Source organism: Hyperolius riggenbachi, chromosome 8 (assembly GCF_040937935.1).
Source record: "Hyperolius riggenbachi isolate aHypRig1 chromosome 8, aHypRig1.pri, whole genome shotgun sequence".
Taxonomy (NCBI): Eukaryota; Metazoa; Chordata; class Amphibia; order Anura; family Hyperoliidae; genus Hyperolius; species Hyperolius riggenbachi.
The window spans coordinates 80946707-80965100 of NC_090653.1; the positions used below are offsets into that span (position 1 = coordinate 80946707).

General features: G+C 44.2%; 1 protein-coding gene across 3 annotated transcripts in view; it reads left to right on the plus strand.

The window, feature by feature from the left end:
- Positions 1-18394, plus strand: part of ITPKC (inositol-trisphosphate 3-kinase C) — a 71173-nt gene that overhangs the window by 44882 nt on the left and 7897 nt on the right. For all 3 annotated transcript variants that reach the window (XM_068250791.1, XM_068250790.1, XM_068250789.1), the window contains exons 3-4: positions 14852-14951; positions 16192-16405. In XM_068250791.1, coding sequence (XP_068106892.1) covers positions 14852-14951; positions 16192-16405 — 314 coding nt within the window. The remainder of the gene's footprint in view (positions 1-14851; positions 14952-16191; positions 16406-18394) is intronic.

Below are 18394 nucleotides of genomic sequence, written 5' to 3' on the forward strand. Positions count from 1 at the left end.
TTAAAATGCCTAAAAAAACAAAATTGTTCTAGGGGAAAATGCCATACAATGAAAGTCTAGTTTGTCTTGAAAATACAAAAAAAATATATACAGTATATTTCATTTAGGTGTCATTAGTATGGATAAAGTTATTGCTGATTAAATAGGGACATAACTAATACATCAAAACTGCTCTGGTCCATAAGGGGGAAACCAGGTCTGGATGCGACATGGTCAATGACTGCACGTTAGTGAGCACCGACAATCCTCCATCCCACTCAGAAAACCTCTAATGTATGAAAAAAAAATGCACAGGTGGTGAGTTGATTCCTCATGTCAGCAGCTGTCCCTACTGGGCTATACTGCTTTATTGCAAGAGATCTCTGCAGTTTATCTACACCGAATGTTGCATGAAGCTGTCTGTACTCTAGCTTCAGTGGGATAACTGGTATAAAATTGTGACTGACAATAGTAACATAAACTATAGATGTCATGAGATGGCTGCAAGCATGGTCTGGATGACACTCTGACAATCAAGATATGTTGGCTGCATTGGGCTTCAGTCGCATATGATGCTAGTGGTTTAAGTGCTGTTAGGAGTGCAGTGATGAGACAGGTAAGGGCCTGTCCACTCCGTTTTTATGTGCATTTTCTGCATAGGAAAACTAAGAACCTATGTGCTAGTTCACACCTGAATGCATTTTTCACATGCAGAAAAACAATTGACAGCAATGCAGCACTGTCAGACCTCTCATGCAGAACAACTGACAAAAGTGTGGATACAGCCTCAACTCACCAATGACTATTATTAATTCCCTTATAAGACAACAGTAGCATACCTAGGCAAGTCTAATATCTACCTCCCGGGGGAGCTTATTATTGTGACTCCCCACCTGTGTACAGGTGTATCCTGATTTCCACCAACATCAGACATGCTGGAACCATATCGAGTCACTACAATCACTGCACTGATGCCAGCAGCTTGCTCCCAGAACTCTGATCAGCACAGAGCCAAACGGCGTGTTTGTGCAGGAAAAGGCTATCTGAAATGATCAAGAGGGATTGCTATGGACAACAGTCATCACAGTTGAGTGCAGGCCTGGAAGGTCAGGGTAGTTCAGGAGGGATGGGGTCAGAGGTTTACCATGTGACTTTGCACCATTAAGGCAAAGCTCTGGGAAATGCCAATATTGCTACATACCTTTTATACAACAGCCGCTGCCTCGCATGGTCCCATCACAATCATAGCTCTACTTCCTTCTACTACAGGACAGCTTGTCTTCAAGCTAAATACCTGACTGATGGGAGCTGCTATTTTTATATTGATAGTTTTTTTTTTCACGTAGGCCTTGGGTGCCTTTTTTAACATGCAAATCATAATTAACCCTTGCACTCACAGCTTACTCACAGCAACAAATTGCCAATCACAACGGAGGATCTTATGGTCCATGTAGGAGCGGCACTGCTATTTTGTATGTTCAATTGATGTTTCAAAGAGTACCTCAGGTAAAGATGACAGAGCCTTTCATGACCTGCTCTTAAGTCACAGGCGCAGGTACACTCCTTGGCAGTGCAGTTGTGGCCATGTTTTTGAAGTCTGCCGAAGCTCCTTTGAGCCCTCCGCCTCCATTGCTGCCGCCCGGCAGCGCAGATGGGGGTGGCCAGTCCCCCAGCGACGATTTTGTAGATAAATTGTCAGGGCTGCATCTCCAAGGGGGGTAAAGCGATCACCTGCCTGCAGGGATGACCTCAGAACAGGTAAGTAGTTAACCCTAACAGCCCCCTAATCCTCCATCCATAGAACAGAGCCTGTCATGAGGGGCTCTGTCATTTTTACCTGAGGTACTCTTTAAAGCAGACCTGAACTCCGAACTTTCTCTCTGCTTTAAAAGATACGCAACAGCATAATAACCTTTAAAGAAAAACATTTCTTTGTTACAGCTGATACAAACCCTGCAATAAATATTCTTAAATCTGCACTGTTTCTACTTCCTGCTTTCACGGAAGCAGACAAATTAACATTACGTGCTTTCAAATGAGCTCATCTGCCATGGCAGTCAGATAACACAGCTGAGGGATCAGATGACACAGCTGAGGGATCAAATTACAACTTATGCTTAGTCACAGACGAGGGGGAATTAGACAGGCTAAACTCTGTAAATACATACAGGGTGCAGTTCTTTGTTTTCCCTCTGTCCTGTGCAAGAGTTCAGGTCCAGGCCTTTCATGCAGTAGAATTTGTGGGTGAGCGGAATGGATAGACAAGGGTCCTCCAGCAGTGATCGGATCAGACTGACTCGCCTTTGCCTCATGTCACTGTGTTTTATGGCTGAATACCTTGCTTGCAGTCACAGCTACAAAGCCACAAGCTTGCACATAATAGGAACTTACCCTTTTTGGCTGTGGCAGCTTTCCTGTAGAGTGCAAGAACTTGACAGTAATTGTGTGTCTAGCAAGGTATAAATAAATGTATGTGCTGAAGGCTGTTTGCTATTTAACTGGAATTTCAGGTAGTGAAGTTGATTGAATCGGAGAACTCCCTGTCATGGCATGTGCAGCTGGGGATCTGCCCCTTGCTCCGCAGCAGGCCCCACAGTGGAGTTAGGACTTTGCCCCTGCTGGGCACAGCATAACACTTGGATCATTTGTGTGTTATGCAGAGGGCTTTACACTGTGTCAGCCTCCTGTGCTGCGCTGTGTCCCTCTGTGATATCATCCCCCCCACCCCTCGTACTGCGAGCTGATGTGGGGGCAATGCTGATGGATGTGTCCGGCGATGAGGTAATGGCTTTTTTGTCTTCACTCTGCTTAGGCAGCATTATTAATATGACTGGGAAAGTGGATACAAGAACAAGAGAGGGATTTAGGGATCGCTTTAGGATGCAGTTGATTCTGCCAAAGATAACACAGGTGCTGAATGCAGAAGAGATGGGGTGGGATGTGCATGTTGCCAGGTTTCTTATTCGTCCCATTATAATACAGAGGCCTGCTGGCAGCACTGTGCAATCGCTGTGCTGAGCACAGACAATGCGTGCTTCATGGTGAATGGGCTGAAAACAGATCTCCTGAGCACGTGGTTACAGACCCCCATTCTGTGTGACCACATTTGTTCCGCAAGCATGCAGCCCTCCGTCCGCCTTACTGCACTGAGATGTGGCTGGGCTCTCATACTCCCAGTATAGTATAAGAGAACCAATGGGAGGAAGGCTAATATGGGCAAATATCCGGGTATAGAAATATTAATGACAACTGAACTGAGGGATACAGAAGCTGCCGTATTTATTTCCCTTTATGCAATACCAGTTCCCTGTCTGTCATGCTGATCCTCTACCTCTAATACTATTTATGCTAGGTACACACTACGATATTTTCTGGCAGATTTACTGTCAGATTGATTATTTCCAACATGTCCGCTCTGATTTCTGATCAGTTTCCAATAGATGTGAAATCGATCGGAAATCAGATTGGACATGTTGGAAATAATCGATATGACGGTAAATCTGCCAGAAAAATCTGTGTGTACCCAGCATTAGGGCCTGTTTCCACTACACGCAGATTGGATGCAGAAAAACTGACTCCAATGAATGGCTATGGGCCTGTTTCCACTAAACTTGATTTTTCTGATGCAGATTTTCCCATAGGCATTCATTGGAGTCAGTTTTTCGGCATCCAATCTGCGTGTAGTGGAAACAGGCCCTAAGCCATAGACCCTGAACCAGCATGCAGCAGATCAGGTGTTTCTGACATTGCCAGTGGAATTGAAAAAGTATACAACCCCATCCTAAGTGCTTGTTCCAGATTAGTGGTTTACTAGTTTGTGAAGCTAGATTGAGTTCCTGGAGCATTCATCTTATCTTTCATAGTAATGACTACTCCCATATAATATTCATAAAACAATGGATTTAGATTGACTATGGTCCTCACTGCTCTCTGCCACATTTACAGGAGCTTGTTGCTGCTTGACACAAACCCTCTGCCTGCTCATTGAATGCTTCTTAAGGCTCATACACACGGCATACATTTGCTTGTAGTTGTGAGGCAGCGATATACAGACAAGAGGCAACAGCATATTTATGGCAGCGACAATTCAAGTTTGCGACAGCTGTACACACGTGACAACACGACTGAAGCTGTCTGCGACAGACTACATATAGTAGTAGTACTATGGTAGCGACTCTGCTGTCTGTAGAAAACTTTCGTACACACGACAGGACACCAACAGTCTAAGCGACTGTTCGTGAGACAAAAGTCACGAGATTCACCAGATGAATCACTCAAACATGGCTGTGTCTGCTGACAGTCTTTATCTCTTGCCGTCTGTACACGTGTCTGTACAGACATTTGTACACCATTTATATGGACCGTTATTCTTTGCTGTGTTGTAGAAAAGACTGCAGGTTGTGTAGCGTAGGCATGTCACCTGTCACTGTGCAGGTGGTTCATTTATTTACAGGAACTCTCAAGAAAAAAATCAGGGCAGAACGTAAACCATTTAATCCTGTGTAGGCTAAAATAGGAACTGGGAGTGAGATAGGATTGTGAGCAACCAATCTGTGCTGACCTACAGACTACTCGCCTAAAGAAATGGATCCCATGCTTCTCCAGAAATTATCCTCAGAGATTTTCTGTAACATAAACCGGTCATCTCTTCTCATTAGCTGAGCACTGTGACTTCAAGTGGAGCTCTCTGTGTATGGCTAAGTTATTACGCTTTGAGTCTCAGTGACTGCTTTCAGAGTCTCTTAATTCTCCCACACACGTAAGAGGCTTGTCGACTGGTGAGGATGAAGTTCTGAGTTCTCTGGTAATATTACAGGTCCGACACTGTACAGACTCATCGCTAGTCTGCAGGCTAGAGACCTGTACTGTTGCTTTGTGGTGTCAAATGGCAGATATAGCGATATGGAAGTGATGTCTTGTGGTAGGCGGGGAGAATAACACACATGGCATATCGTCTCATCTAGCGTGTTGACGAGGCTTACGCCTGGGGAAACCTCTGTGCACCAGATACTGACAATCAGGTCTGGTAGCTGTAAAAGTGCCATTATTCATGCAGAGGCAGTATTTCCCAGGCTCTTTTAGCCAGCTGCTCCAACCGGCTACTTTTGATGAGCACCCGGCTGTCATTGGCTCACCTCCTCCTATGCTATAAGCAGAGTTGCACACAGAAGCACCGGCCCTGCATTCTCTTATATTGCCCCACCCGGCTACTTTTTCATGCCAAATTTCTGGGGAGAAAACTGCAGAGGTATCAGTCATTTTCAGACAGCCTTATTTAAAGGGCAACTGTAGCGAGAGGTATATAGAGGCTGCCATATTTAAGCAATACCAGTTGCCTGGCAGCCCTGCTGATCTATATGGATGCAGTAGTGTCTGAATACCAGAAACAAGCATGTGGCTAATCTTGTCAGTTCCGACATTAACCTTCCTGGCGGTAAGCCCGAGCTGAGCCCTGGCTATGCCGCCGGAAGGCACCGCTCAGGCCCCACTGGGCCGATTTGCATAATTTTTTTTTTTGCTAGCTGCGTGTGCAATCCGATCCGCCGCTATCCGTCGCGCCGCAGCCGCCCCCACCCCCAGACCCCGTGCGCTGCCTGGCCAATCAGTGCCAGGCAGCGCTGTGGGGTGGATTGGAGTCCCCTTTGACGTCTATGACGTCGGTGACGTCATCCCACCCGTTGCCATGGCAACGGGGGAAGCCCTCCAGGAGATCCCGTTCTTTGAACGGGATCTCCTGATCTCCGATCGCCGGAGGCAATCGGAGCAGCGGCTATCATGTAGCGAGACCTTGTCTCGCTACATGAAAAGAAAAAAAAATTAAAAAATGGCTTTGCTGCCCCCTGGCGGATTTTGACAAACCGCCAGGAGGGTTAACCACATCAGCCTATCTGGATGGATATACTCGTCCAGATAGGCTGCACTAACTGCCGCTGGCACCGCACGCTCCTGCTGCCCTCCGTTACCCCAGAGATCAATGAATAGGAACACAGTTCCCATTCATTGATCTAAGTCCCTGTGTGAAAGGAGAAGTTTCACGTCCTCCCTTCACTTCCTGTAAGCGAGAGCGCTCGCTTACAGGATGCAAAACAAAAAATTGACCGAGGCCATCTTGTGGCCAAATAGTAAAACTACATACTTTTTTTTTTTTTTTTTAACTATACACAATTACATTTAAAATTATCTGTTTACCTCCCCACTCCAAAAAAAACAAACAATTTTTAATTAAAAATAAAAAAATTACAATTTACAAAACAAAAACATAAATAGTTACCTAAGGGTCTGAACTTTTTTTAATATGCATGTCAAGAGAGTACATTTCTATTATTTTTTTTTTTTAATTATAAGCTTGTAAATAGTGATAGACGCTAATTGAAAAAATTGCACCTTTATTTCCTATTAAAATATTGGCGCCATACATTGTGATAGGGACATCATTTTAAATGGTGTAATAACGGGACAAATAAGCAAATAAAATACTTGAGTTTTAATTATGGTACCATGTATTATTTTAAAGCTATAATGGCTGAAACCTGAGAAATTTTTTTTAATTTTTTTTTTTTTTTTTTAATGAAAAATCTGTAATGAAAAAAACTACCCTGGGAGTACTCACCTTGGGTAGGGGAAGCCTCCAGATCCTATTGAGGCTTCCCCCGTCCTCCTCGGTCCCACCTCCTTGGCTCCAGCGCAGGCGCAGTATCTGCTCTTCCCACGGAGATAGGCAAAAATAGCTGATCTCCATCAGGCTGCTCTACTGCGCAGGTGCAAGTCACCTGCGCAGTAGAGCGGAGGACGGAGATCGGCTATTTTCGCCTATCTCTGTCAGAAGAGCCGCAACAGCGCCCCCGCTGGAGCCAGAAAAGGTAAATATTGCACAGGCTGTCATTTGTCGCCTGTGCATTCCGGGGGCTGCAGCGAGACCGCCGTGGGACCGAGGGGGACGAGGGAAGCCTCGATAGGGTCCAGAGGCTTCCACCTACTGAGGTGAGTACCCCCCAAGGGAATTTTTTTTTTCAGTTCAGGTTTTCTTTAATATTCCCGTTAAAATGCAATTAGAAAAAAATAAGTCTTAGCAAAATGTAGCACCCAAAGAAAGCCTAATTGGTGGTGGAAAAAAACAAGATCTAGAACAATTCATTGTGATAAGTAGTGATAAAGTTATTGGCGAATGAATGGGAGGTGAAAGTTGCTCGGATGCATAAGGTGAAACAACACTGAAAACTGAAGTGGTTAATGTCGGAAACACCTGATCTGTTGCATGCTTGTTCCAGGTCTATGGTTAAAAGTATTAGAGGCAGAGGATCAGCTGGACAGTCAGTTACTGGTATTTCACAAAAGGAAAAAAAAAAAACATGGCAGCCTCCCTACAGTCAACCTTTAAAGAAGCACACATACGCAAAAATGCAGTCCTTCCAAATTGGCTGCACCACAAACTGCCATTTATGTATAAATCTTTATTAATAAACTATCATCACAAGCTTTCAAATACATTTAAAGGGGACCTGAACTCAGTACTTCCTCTCTGCTCTAAAAGATAAGCAACAGCATAATAACCTTTTAAAGAAAAAAACATTTCTTTGTTACAGCTTACAGAACTCCTGCAATAGATCTGCAGTGTCTACTTCTTCCTTTCATGGAAGTAAACATAGGGTTAACATCCTGTGTTTACATATACTGTCTCTGCCAAGGATTGCTAAATTTCTGACACAGCTGAGAGATCAAATTACACTTGTGATTTCTTACAGATGTGGGGTAATTAGAAAGGCTATTTATTCTAAAAACACACTGGGTGGATTTCTCTGTTTTCCTTGTGTCCTGTGCAAGAGTTCAGGTCCACTTTTTAAAGTGTCTCGCATCCCAATCTAGGGAACTCTGTGTGGATTGTCACTCCACTTCCACCTTGTCTCATTACAGCAGTTTCTATCATTTAGTACAGGCCCAAGACTTGTATAACATGGCTAATTGAAAATTGTCTGTTAGGCTTTGGTTCCTTTTTAGCTGTATGGTTGGCATACAGTGTTCCGAGTCACTGAATTCTGATGAACTCCCTGTGGTCATAACTGTATTATTCATGCAGGTGTTGTGTGACACTGGACTGACCGGTCTCACTGCAGCGTGTTTACAGCGAAAACTGAAAATGTCAACTTGCTTCTCCTGTTTTTAGCGACCCACCGTCTGTTTTTTCTGTCACACCTCAGATTCTGTGATCTCTGCCACAGTGACCCTAAATAGCTTATTTCTTAGAAGCCTTTAGAGTGGATACCTGACAGAACAAAGGTCGGATATTTGTACTGAATGTGTGGCATTTCATGGTAGATCGGTGAATTAGAGGACTGTTGTCCCCAGGCTCTGTATGAAAGGGCATCTCCCTCACGTAAGCCAGAATGAATGCTTTGTAGGCTGTGTGTTCCCTGGCATTTGAAGTTCCCTCAGCACTGACAGTACTTTCATCACAGTGCTTTAGAGTAGCCCTGCTTTCATCTTGAGAACACAACAGGGCGGCGGTGTATTCTGAGGAAAATCGAGCCTTTCATGATTCTGGGCATGGTGTAGAGGGCCTTTCCCATCTTAGGCATCTCTGCAATTGCCTGTCCCACTGTAATCACAGGAAATTACAATCTGGCCCCAGGATTCGGCTCACCGTAGCATGTAGTGTGCAAAATTGATTTGGTAAGTCAGACTTGAGTGCACAGTTCAAATATCTGATGCAACCAATTAGATTCAATACTCCAGTTACCAAACTGCAGTAGCCTGAAATCTGATTGTGTAATGCCTGGTACATACCATGCAATTCCCCATCAGATAGACTGGTCAAACCGATTATTTCTGACAGGCCGGTCTGATTTCCGATTGTTTTTCTAATCAATTTTGTCTAGAAGTGATCGTAAAATCAATCAGAAAAACGATCAGAGATTTTTTTTTTTACTATTTATTTAGTATTTATATGGCACCAACATCTTCTCCAGCGCTGTACAGAGTATATTGTCTTGCCACTTAGCTGTCCTTTACAGGGGCTCACAGTCTAATCCCTACCATAGTCATAAGTCTATGCATCTATCTATCTATATAATCTTGTGTAGGGCCATTTTTAAGGTGGAAGCCAGTTAACTTCCCTGTATGTGTTTTGGGATGTGGGAGGAAACCAGAGTGCCTAGAGGAAACCCCACACAGACACGGGGAGAACATACAAACTCTGTGCAGATAGTGCCCTGGCTGGTATTTAAACCGGAGAGCCAGCGCTGCAAGGCGAGAGTGATAGCCATTATGCCATTACTGCATATCTAATCCGCTAAGCATCACTACAAGGTCGGAGTTACATACCAAAATACAGTAATATTTACATATAGGAAGTGTTTATGATGCTGAAACCAGGAAAATAACTGCACAAGTGTTGTATTATGAATCATTTACTGTACAGGTAGTCCCCGGTTAAAGAACGAGATAGGGACTGTAGATTTGTTCTTAACTTGAATCCGTTCTTAAGTCGGGATGTGTGAAACTGCTTCTTCAAACATCCCCCACGGAAATAATCGCGACGGGATCGGGCCGCTTGTATTGGCGGGTCTTTCATAAGTCGGGTGTCTGCTGGTATGGCTAGGTTTGGTTACTGGCCATTGTATTGTTAGTCTGGGTCTATAGATTGCTGTAGCAGAACACTGTAGAAGCTGTTTACACAAATCCTCCATCAGCAGCGTTTCCTGCCTCCGGCTAGAACACTAGAAGACTGCTTAGGTTACTAGTGACTCCATCCTTGTATTGTACTGCAGGCACCTCATTCAGCTGTGCTGGGAACAGAGGAGCTCTCCTCCCCACATGCTGTGGACATTGATGCGATCGTTGCTTCAGGCTCCAGCAAGCAGCAGCTGCCTGGCCCAGCTTGCACATACCTCCAGCAAGCACTTGGGCCCTCTCCAGACACACCATTGTTTGTTCACCTTGGAGCCTGTCCAGCCAGTTCATATATTTGCGGATCTATAAAATGGGAAGTGTTGGCCGTCCCCTTCTGCCAAACATCATAGAGCCCCGGGACACAAGTTAATTAGTCGACCACAACACCTTCCTGAACAGAGAGCCTGTCTTGTATGTTGTGCTGTGAAAAGTGAAGTTTCTAATAATTGAGATTTTCTGAACCTGTTCTGCTGCAAGATTGGCACACTCTATCCCTGCCCACATTAAACACTCTCTGTGCGGTTTAACCTACTGTAGACATGGCACCTGTTACACAGAGGTGCATTAAGATGTAAAGGGGCACTAGGCAAGGTAGTAGATTTGGGACTCCTTTTGGCCCTTGGGTTGGCTGAAGTAGAGAAGGGTTAAAGCAGGTGGGCCCCTTGTCACCCACTAAGCCCCAAGCACCTGCCTAGGTGGCCTGCTGGATGATACTGCTCTGCTGTTACTGTCCTATCAAAGCGCTGGGGACTTGTAAGCTCTGGAAAATCAATTTTACCGCTGCTGAACATATGTGACCATCCATGGGCCTGCTGTATGATCAGTGGGGAACTGCCAGTCCCAGTCAGGCTTCTAATTGATTTACTGCCCATAATCGATGTAAGGAGACTCCGCAATGACACATATAGTAATATGTAGTAAATTATTCAGGATACCCACTTTTAAAAGAACCACTGTCGCAAAAATGTAAAATACATTTGTACACATTCATACTGTATAAGAAGTGCATTTCTCCCAGAGTAATAGGAGCTATACATTTTCTGGTATGTTGCTGTCACTTACAGTTGGTAGTAAAATACTGACAGAATTAAAGGGACACTTAAGCCAGGAATAAAAAAAATCAGTTTTACTTTCCTGGGGCTTCTACCAGCCCCCTGCAGCCATCCCGTGCCCTCAGTCACTCACAGAGCCTCTGGTCACCTGCTGCCAGCTAGTTTCCTTTTCTCTGACAGGGAGTCGGTGTGCTTTCTGTGCCTGCACAGGCCTGGCCACGCGTATCCTTCTTCACGTTCCCGTCCTCAATAGCGTCCTGCACAGGTGCAGGACTCTATTGCAGACGGGAACGCAAAGAAAAATTTGTGGCCAGGCCTGTCGAGCCTGTCAGTGAAAAGGAAACTAGCTGGCGGCGGGGGACTGGAGGCTCCGTGAGTGACTGCAGGGGCATGGGATGGCTGCAGGGGGGCTGGTAGAAGCCCCAGGAAAGTAAAACTGATTTTGTATTTCTGGCTTAAAGGGAAACTGAAGTAAGAGGTATACGGAGGCTGCCATATTTATTTCCTTTTAATCAATACCAGTTGCCTGGCTGACCTGCTGGTCTATTTCTCTGCAGTAGTATCTGAATCACACTAGAAACAGGCATGCAGCTAGTCTTGTCAGATCTGACTTTAAAGTCTGAAACACCTGATCTGCTGCATGCTCTTCAGGGGCTATGGCTAATAGTATTAGGCTACATACACACATCAGACTATAGTCTTTGGAAAATGAAAGATCACAGATCAATCTTACCACCCTTCATGTAGTATGAGAGCCATACTCTACACAGTCTATTCTATGGAGCTGAACTCCCCATCAGAAAAAAATCTTTGCAAGATGCTGCACACAAACATGCTGCACACACTCAACAGATCTGTAGCTGCAAAAGATCTGTTCCTGCCAAAAATCCATTCCTGCAAAAAGCAATGATAGTCTATGAGATCTGCAGATCATCATACACACATGATTTAACTGACATTCATCTGCAGATCAGATCCACCAGGATGGATTTTCAGATCTGCAGATGATTGTCTGATCTGCAGATGAATGTCAGTTAAATCATGTGTGTATGATGATCTGCAGATCCCATAGACTATCATTGCTTTTTGCAGGAATGGATTTTTGGCAGGAACAGATCTTTTGCAGATACTGATCTTTTGTGTCTGTACAGCATCTGTGTGTGCAGCATCTTGCAAAGATTTTTTTCTGATGGGGAGTTCAGCTCCATAGAATAGACTGTGTAGAGTATGGCTCTCATACTACATGAAGGGTGGTAAGATTGGTCTGTGATCTTTCAGTTTCCAAAGACTATAGTCTGATGTGTGTATGCACCTTTAGAGGCAGAGGATCAGAAGGGCTGCCAGGCAACTGGTATTGCTTAAAAGGAAATAAACATGGCAGCCTCCATATACCTCTCTCTTCAGTTCCCCTTTAAGTGTGCCTTTTAACATGTTTTGGACTAGTCCATCTCCTCATAGGGGATTCTCAGTATTTCCTTCATTCTTTACAAAAGCACTCCCTGGAAAGGATCTATACAAAAATGCTGGCCAGCCTCCCTACCCACTTTCACACTATTTTGGCAGTTGGATAGATTACCTGCCATTCAGTAAGTGCTTATGAAAACCCTGGTCCAAAACCTGTCATCTCCGTTAGACTTTTACTACCTACTGTAAGTGACAGCAACATTGGAGAAAAGTAATGTCGCTCATTGTACTCTAAGGCAAACGTACATTTTATACATATGCATACATACAAATGTAAAATTAGTTTTTTTTTTTTTTTTTTTTTTTTTTTTTTTGTGCTAATGGTCCTTTGTCCTGGTTTCTGCATCAGAAACCCCTCCTATATCTATATATTGCTGTATATGGCTGTGAAACCCTGCCCTCCCAGTGATGATTAGCCTAGGCTGCTTAGCTATGAGGAATTCTTCCCTCCCAGCCAATGAAGAAGCACAAAGCCATACACAGCAGCAGGCTCCAACCAATCCCATCCGATCCTGACTAGGGATGATCAATAAGATGCACATTTTAATGTAAATGTATGCAGTTTAAAAATTGACCAATCAATTTAAACCCAGGTTTAAATTGATTGCTCCATTTTCAAGCTGCATATATTTGTATAAAAAATTTGCATCAACTTGGAAGAATTTGCATATGTTTGATCATCACCTACCTATGCAGCGTGGTGCGGGACCTCAGCCATCAAGCCCTGTGTGTGAACGTGGAATTATATTGAAAGGTGTTCCATAAAGACCTCATAAATCCAAACTACAATTTACTTTCATTATAGTCATAAATCTAAATGTAGAACGTTGTAGCCTGTGTGCGGAACACGAAGTCCAGCCAAATCTGGTTACTGCAATTCCATTCTGGATTTGCTACCTCTGTTTGTGATGAGAAATACATTTGCTTGGTAAAATAAAGGCAAAAGGTATTGTTTATCAAGGCAAATATTTACAGTGTCAGCTTTTTGTGTGCGAAGGATGACTTTTGCTGCAGAACTAAAGTCAAGTTACAAAGAAGCAGAGTGTGGTAAGGTCACTGTAGCAATAAAGTATAAAGTCTGGCCTTTTATAATGACGTTTCTATGTAGATCTTGTTGGGGAGCATGTTGGGAAACAGGTCTGCTGCGTCATTTAGTAACCTCTGACTGAGAATCCGGACATTGCTGACTGCTGGAGATAAATTCTGCTAAACGCAGCAGTAAAATCTCAGCTCCCATCATGCAGCGGGGCAAATTCTTGACCCTGCAGCGGATTTGTCATGCTCTGAAACAGAAGTGTTTCACAAAAGCACAGATCTTGTATTTTACCTCGAAAATATTTTCTTCTGTCTCACCCAGCTAAGTGGAAAAAATACCATCCTTCAATCAGCCCTTTGCTGCTTTCATTAAAGGGTACTTTACCCTGTGAGAGGGATATGGAGGCTGACCTATATTTCCATTTAATCAATGAAAGTTACCTGGCTGTCCTGCTGACCCTCTGCCTCTAATACTTTTAGCCATAGACCCTGAACAAGCATGCAGCAGATACGGTGATCCTGACTGAAGTTTGACTAGATTTACTGCATGCTTGTTTGCGGTGCTTGATTCAGACGCTTCTGATGCCAGAAAGATCAGTAGGACAGCCAGGCGTCTGGTATTGTTTAAAAAGAAATAAACACGGCACTCGCCATGTCTGTCACTTCAGTGTATATATCTGTTTGTGTTAACAAGGCAGCTGTTTGGGGCCTTCTCTGCCGAGGATCTAGCTTGGGTATAGGACTCAGTGCTTCAAAGAGTTTAGAGAAGTCACAGATGCGATCTTCACACCTTCCCCTGGATAAATAATGGGCAGGGGGGAACATGGCAGCTCCTTTAGCTACTACAAACCAGGAAAAAAGTAGCACTTGGTTCCCCTTCGTTCTCCTTGTAGAACTCAAGTCATTTGTGTAAGTGTTCAAATGTTAAAGGAAAAAAAAGGTATAATCACTTCCTACAACCACAGAAGTAATTTGTGTATGTAGGATTTTCTAGCTTACCCGTTCCCAGCATACGGTAAACAACGCATATTTGTGTTTATAAGAACTTTCTCCATACTGTTTTTTTTTTTTGTGGGTGTTGAAAATCTAATTTTATGATCTTGGCAATAGTTAGCGTAACTCTTGTCTGGGGTGTCCTGGGTCCCCCTCAGTTCTCCATAAAACATCAACCTCCTCCATATGGAATGTGTGCCTGTTTACAAGCCCTAGTCTCCGCTTATTAATAAGTAAACAGTCACTGAGGATTTATAACTCTGATAAGGAGTAAACAGAATCATTCAGACTAGATAGAACACTGATGTGAGATTAGAGCTCCCAACCTGTGACTTGGTTACAGAGCAGTCTGCAGTAAAATAGGAACTGTGGTCAGGTAAGAGGACAGCGGAAATTTGTATATTAAAATTTCTGGATGTGATAAAAACTATTTCTGATAATACCAGGCCACTGAATTCTAGCATGTCCTAATTGAACACATTAGTACAGACAACACACTAACTCTATATTGAAAAGATCCCTGGCGGGATTTGAATCCAGGACAGTGATGCTGCCAAGGCAACCATGCTAACTAGGCCACCATGCACGTATTTGTCAGTCAAATTTTTTTTCCATTTGGCTGCATCACACACAGACTTATTCCTGTAACTCTTGTGTTGCAGAACACATCCTGGAGGAAGCTGAAGAACATGGTCCACTGGTCACCCTTTGTGGTGTCCTTCAAGAAGCACTATCCATGGATCCAGCTGGCAGGGCATGCAGGTCAGTGGAAATAGCTGCTAAATCTGTCATGTAGTTTCCCTTGTCCCTGTGGATGGTCACACACACGTCAGTATTTTCACTTGTGGAGTAACTACAATTTGTGGGGCCCCCAGTGAAACTTTAATAGGGCCCCTTTATTATTATTATTATTATTATTATTATTATTATTTAGTATTTATATAGCGCCAACATATTACGCAGCGCTGTACAGTGTGTGTATATATATATATATATATATATATATATATATATTGTCACTAACTGTCCCTCAAAGGAGCTCACAATCTAATCCCTACCATTGCCATATGTCTATATTATGTAGTGAACGTACTGTAGTCTAGGGCCAATTTTAGGGGGAGCCAATTAACTTATCCGTATGTTTTTGGAATGTGGGAGGAAACCGGAGTGCCCGGAGGAAACCCACCCAGACACGGAGAGAACATACAAACTCTTTTGCAGATAGTGCCCTGGCTGGGATTCGAACCAGGGACCCAGCGCTGCAAGGCGAGAGAGCTAACCACTACTTTATGTTCACACTCCATCCCCTTGTGCCTCTTATGGCTGTGGGGCTCATCTCACGAGGGTCATAAAACAAGTGTGGCCATCATGCTCTTCACAACCATAACAAGTCTAGCCACAGAAACACCCCTGTATTGGAGGATGGGAAGGGTAGTAATTGCCCTCCCTGCAGCACTGGGCCCCCCCCTGCTCTCTTCTAGTTACGCCCCTGGTTAGGTGCCCCCAAAGCAAGCGGCACCCCTGCGATTACAGGAGCTCCTCCCCCATAGTTACGCCCTTAGTTATTGCTGTGGATAGGCACCCTATTCAGCTTTATATAGCGGTTCCACATGTCTCTGAGCTCCGACACGGCCAGCATTGCTGCCAAGCTGTGTGCACCACTTCCAGTGTTTACAGGACCTAAGAATATTACATCTCTCCACCATGACTGCTTGGGCCTTCCAAGCAGATACTCCTTGCCTGCAGCTAGTCTGAATGTTCCCTGTGGTGTCTACCTTTGGCAATTTTATTACCAGAATGAGCATTATAAGGCATTATTATTATTATTATCATTCCCATACAAGGCAATCCTGTTGATAAGTCAGGTGTCTTATTGCACTTCGGGAATCATTGACCCAGGTGAATTCTGTGACTGTAATAAAACTCTCCAGGAAATACTTCTGCAGGGGAATGGGGTCAATGTACAGGGGAATGTGCAGTACTGACTGTTGATGCCCCGCAGGTAACTTCAAGGCTGGAGAATACGGGAAAATTCTGAAGAAGTTTTGCCAGTGTGAACAGCAATGTCTAGAATGGCTGAACCGAGACACTCTGCACCCCTTTGTCCCTAGCTACTTCGGAGTGGTGGAAAAGGAGGGCGAGACCTACAACCAGATGGAGGACCTTCTGGCTGAGTTTGACTCTCCATCAATTATGGACTGTAAAATGGGCGTGAGGTGAGGAACATGTGAAACTGCAGTTAACTCGCTTACATTTTGTTAGTGGATGGTGTCCAAATTTCTCCTTGGGTTCTATGACTATTACTTATTTAAGAATGAAGTTCCTCCATTTCTAATCAGAAGAGACCTGGCCTCCGATTCTATTTTTTGATCAAACTCTTTGGCTGAACTCTTTTGAGTGGCTCGTTTGGGAATGGCAGAAAAATCCCATCTGCAATGGTACGATGGTGTGTGTGGGGTAGTAACAGCATTCAATATTGTGATGACTGACCCCTGGGTGATGTATCTCTAAGTGTATAGTGTGTGTCGCATCCCCACCCGTGAAGACTTGGCTATCTGCCAGTGCAATTTCTGACCTCCTCTGGTGTCCCCTGTGACCGCGGCTGTCCCACATGATGCTGGAACATGTGACGTCACATGTGCTGAGTCACTTGGTACCGGCGTTTTCGGTGACTGCAAACGCTGGAGTGGGTGAGGAGTCGTGGCAGATAGATGAGCAGATAGGGGGTTGACAACATCATCTGGGGGATGGTCAGTCATTGCAATATTGAACGCTGGTACCACCGCACAACCGATCGAGCCCTTGCGACCAATGTTTTTCTGCCATTCCCGATCAATCCATTCAACAGATAAGACAGAGAGGGATCCATCTAAAGCCCAATCTACACAATACGATTCTTTGTGCGATTCGATTACGATTCTATTTACTATCCGATTAAATCCGACATGCCCAATTGGGATTCGATTCAGTTCGATTTGCCATTGCAAGACAATGGCAAATCGATTTGAATCGAATCCCGATCGGACATGTCAGATTTAATCGGATTGTAAATAGAATTGTAATTGAATCGCACAAATAATTGTATCGTGTAGATGGGGCATTATGGTATGCTCTCCATTATCCTGAAATGGGGCCATAGACCTTTGACAAATAAAAATCCTGATTAGATAAGTTAAAAGTCCATTTCCTAGAATGTCAATTTGGGATTGCTATACACAGAATAAATGCAAAATACAGGTACAGATTGTGTGGCATGTCTCAGTTACCGCCCCCATAGTTCTTCAATGTCTGTACATTCCAGCGATTTCAAACCGCGACCACAAAGCATACTTCAGTGGTTATGGTGTAAAGAGTCTCACTTGTACACAAGATGTGTCAATCCTGTCCACCTAGTTGGTAGTCTCAGATAATTCTGAAGACACATTCTTGTGTTCAAACAAAGCTGTTATCTACAGCCATTGAAGGCTAAAAATATGAACTGCTGTACATGGGATGGTAATAGACAAACGCGCCACACAATCTGTACCTATAGATTGTGGCTGATCCAATTTACAGTTCTTTTTTACGAGAAGAGGAGGGGCAAGTCCAGCAATTATATATATTGTGGTCTAAAGGTGGCCATACAGCAGGTGATTTGGCAGCCGATCGACCATCCGATGCGATAAGTATCAAATTGGTGCTGCCAAAAGCATGCATGAACGCAATAGAAACCTCTGGCAGCTGTCCGCCCCCCCAGTGTACCTCCCCGGTGCCCCTGCATTCATACTTTACCTCATCATCCCGCTGCTGTGTCAAGACTTCTCTGGTTGCCAACGTCCCACGTGGGGCACAAACCCGGAGGAGTCTAGACACAGCGCAGGGAGGTAAGGTATTAATGCAGGGACACTTGTACATTAGGTGGGCAGCGTCCGGGGCACCGAGGCACAAGGCCGATTCCGCAAAGATTTTATGCTGAAATCTCTTGGGAATTGGTCTGCTGTTGTATGGGCAGGCAACAGATCTCTTTCCGATCAGAGAGAGATTTGACTCTTGGTCGATCTGCCCATACATCATCTGATGTATGGGCATCTTAGTAGTATCCTTACCTCTTGTGTGTCAGAGCAGTATTTCAGGGCATGTAGGGACCCCTACCATCACTGTATAAATGTACCCTCTCTGCCATATACAGAAATCCATTTGAAGGTACCTGTTTTGTGGCTGCAGAA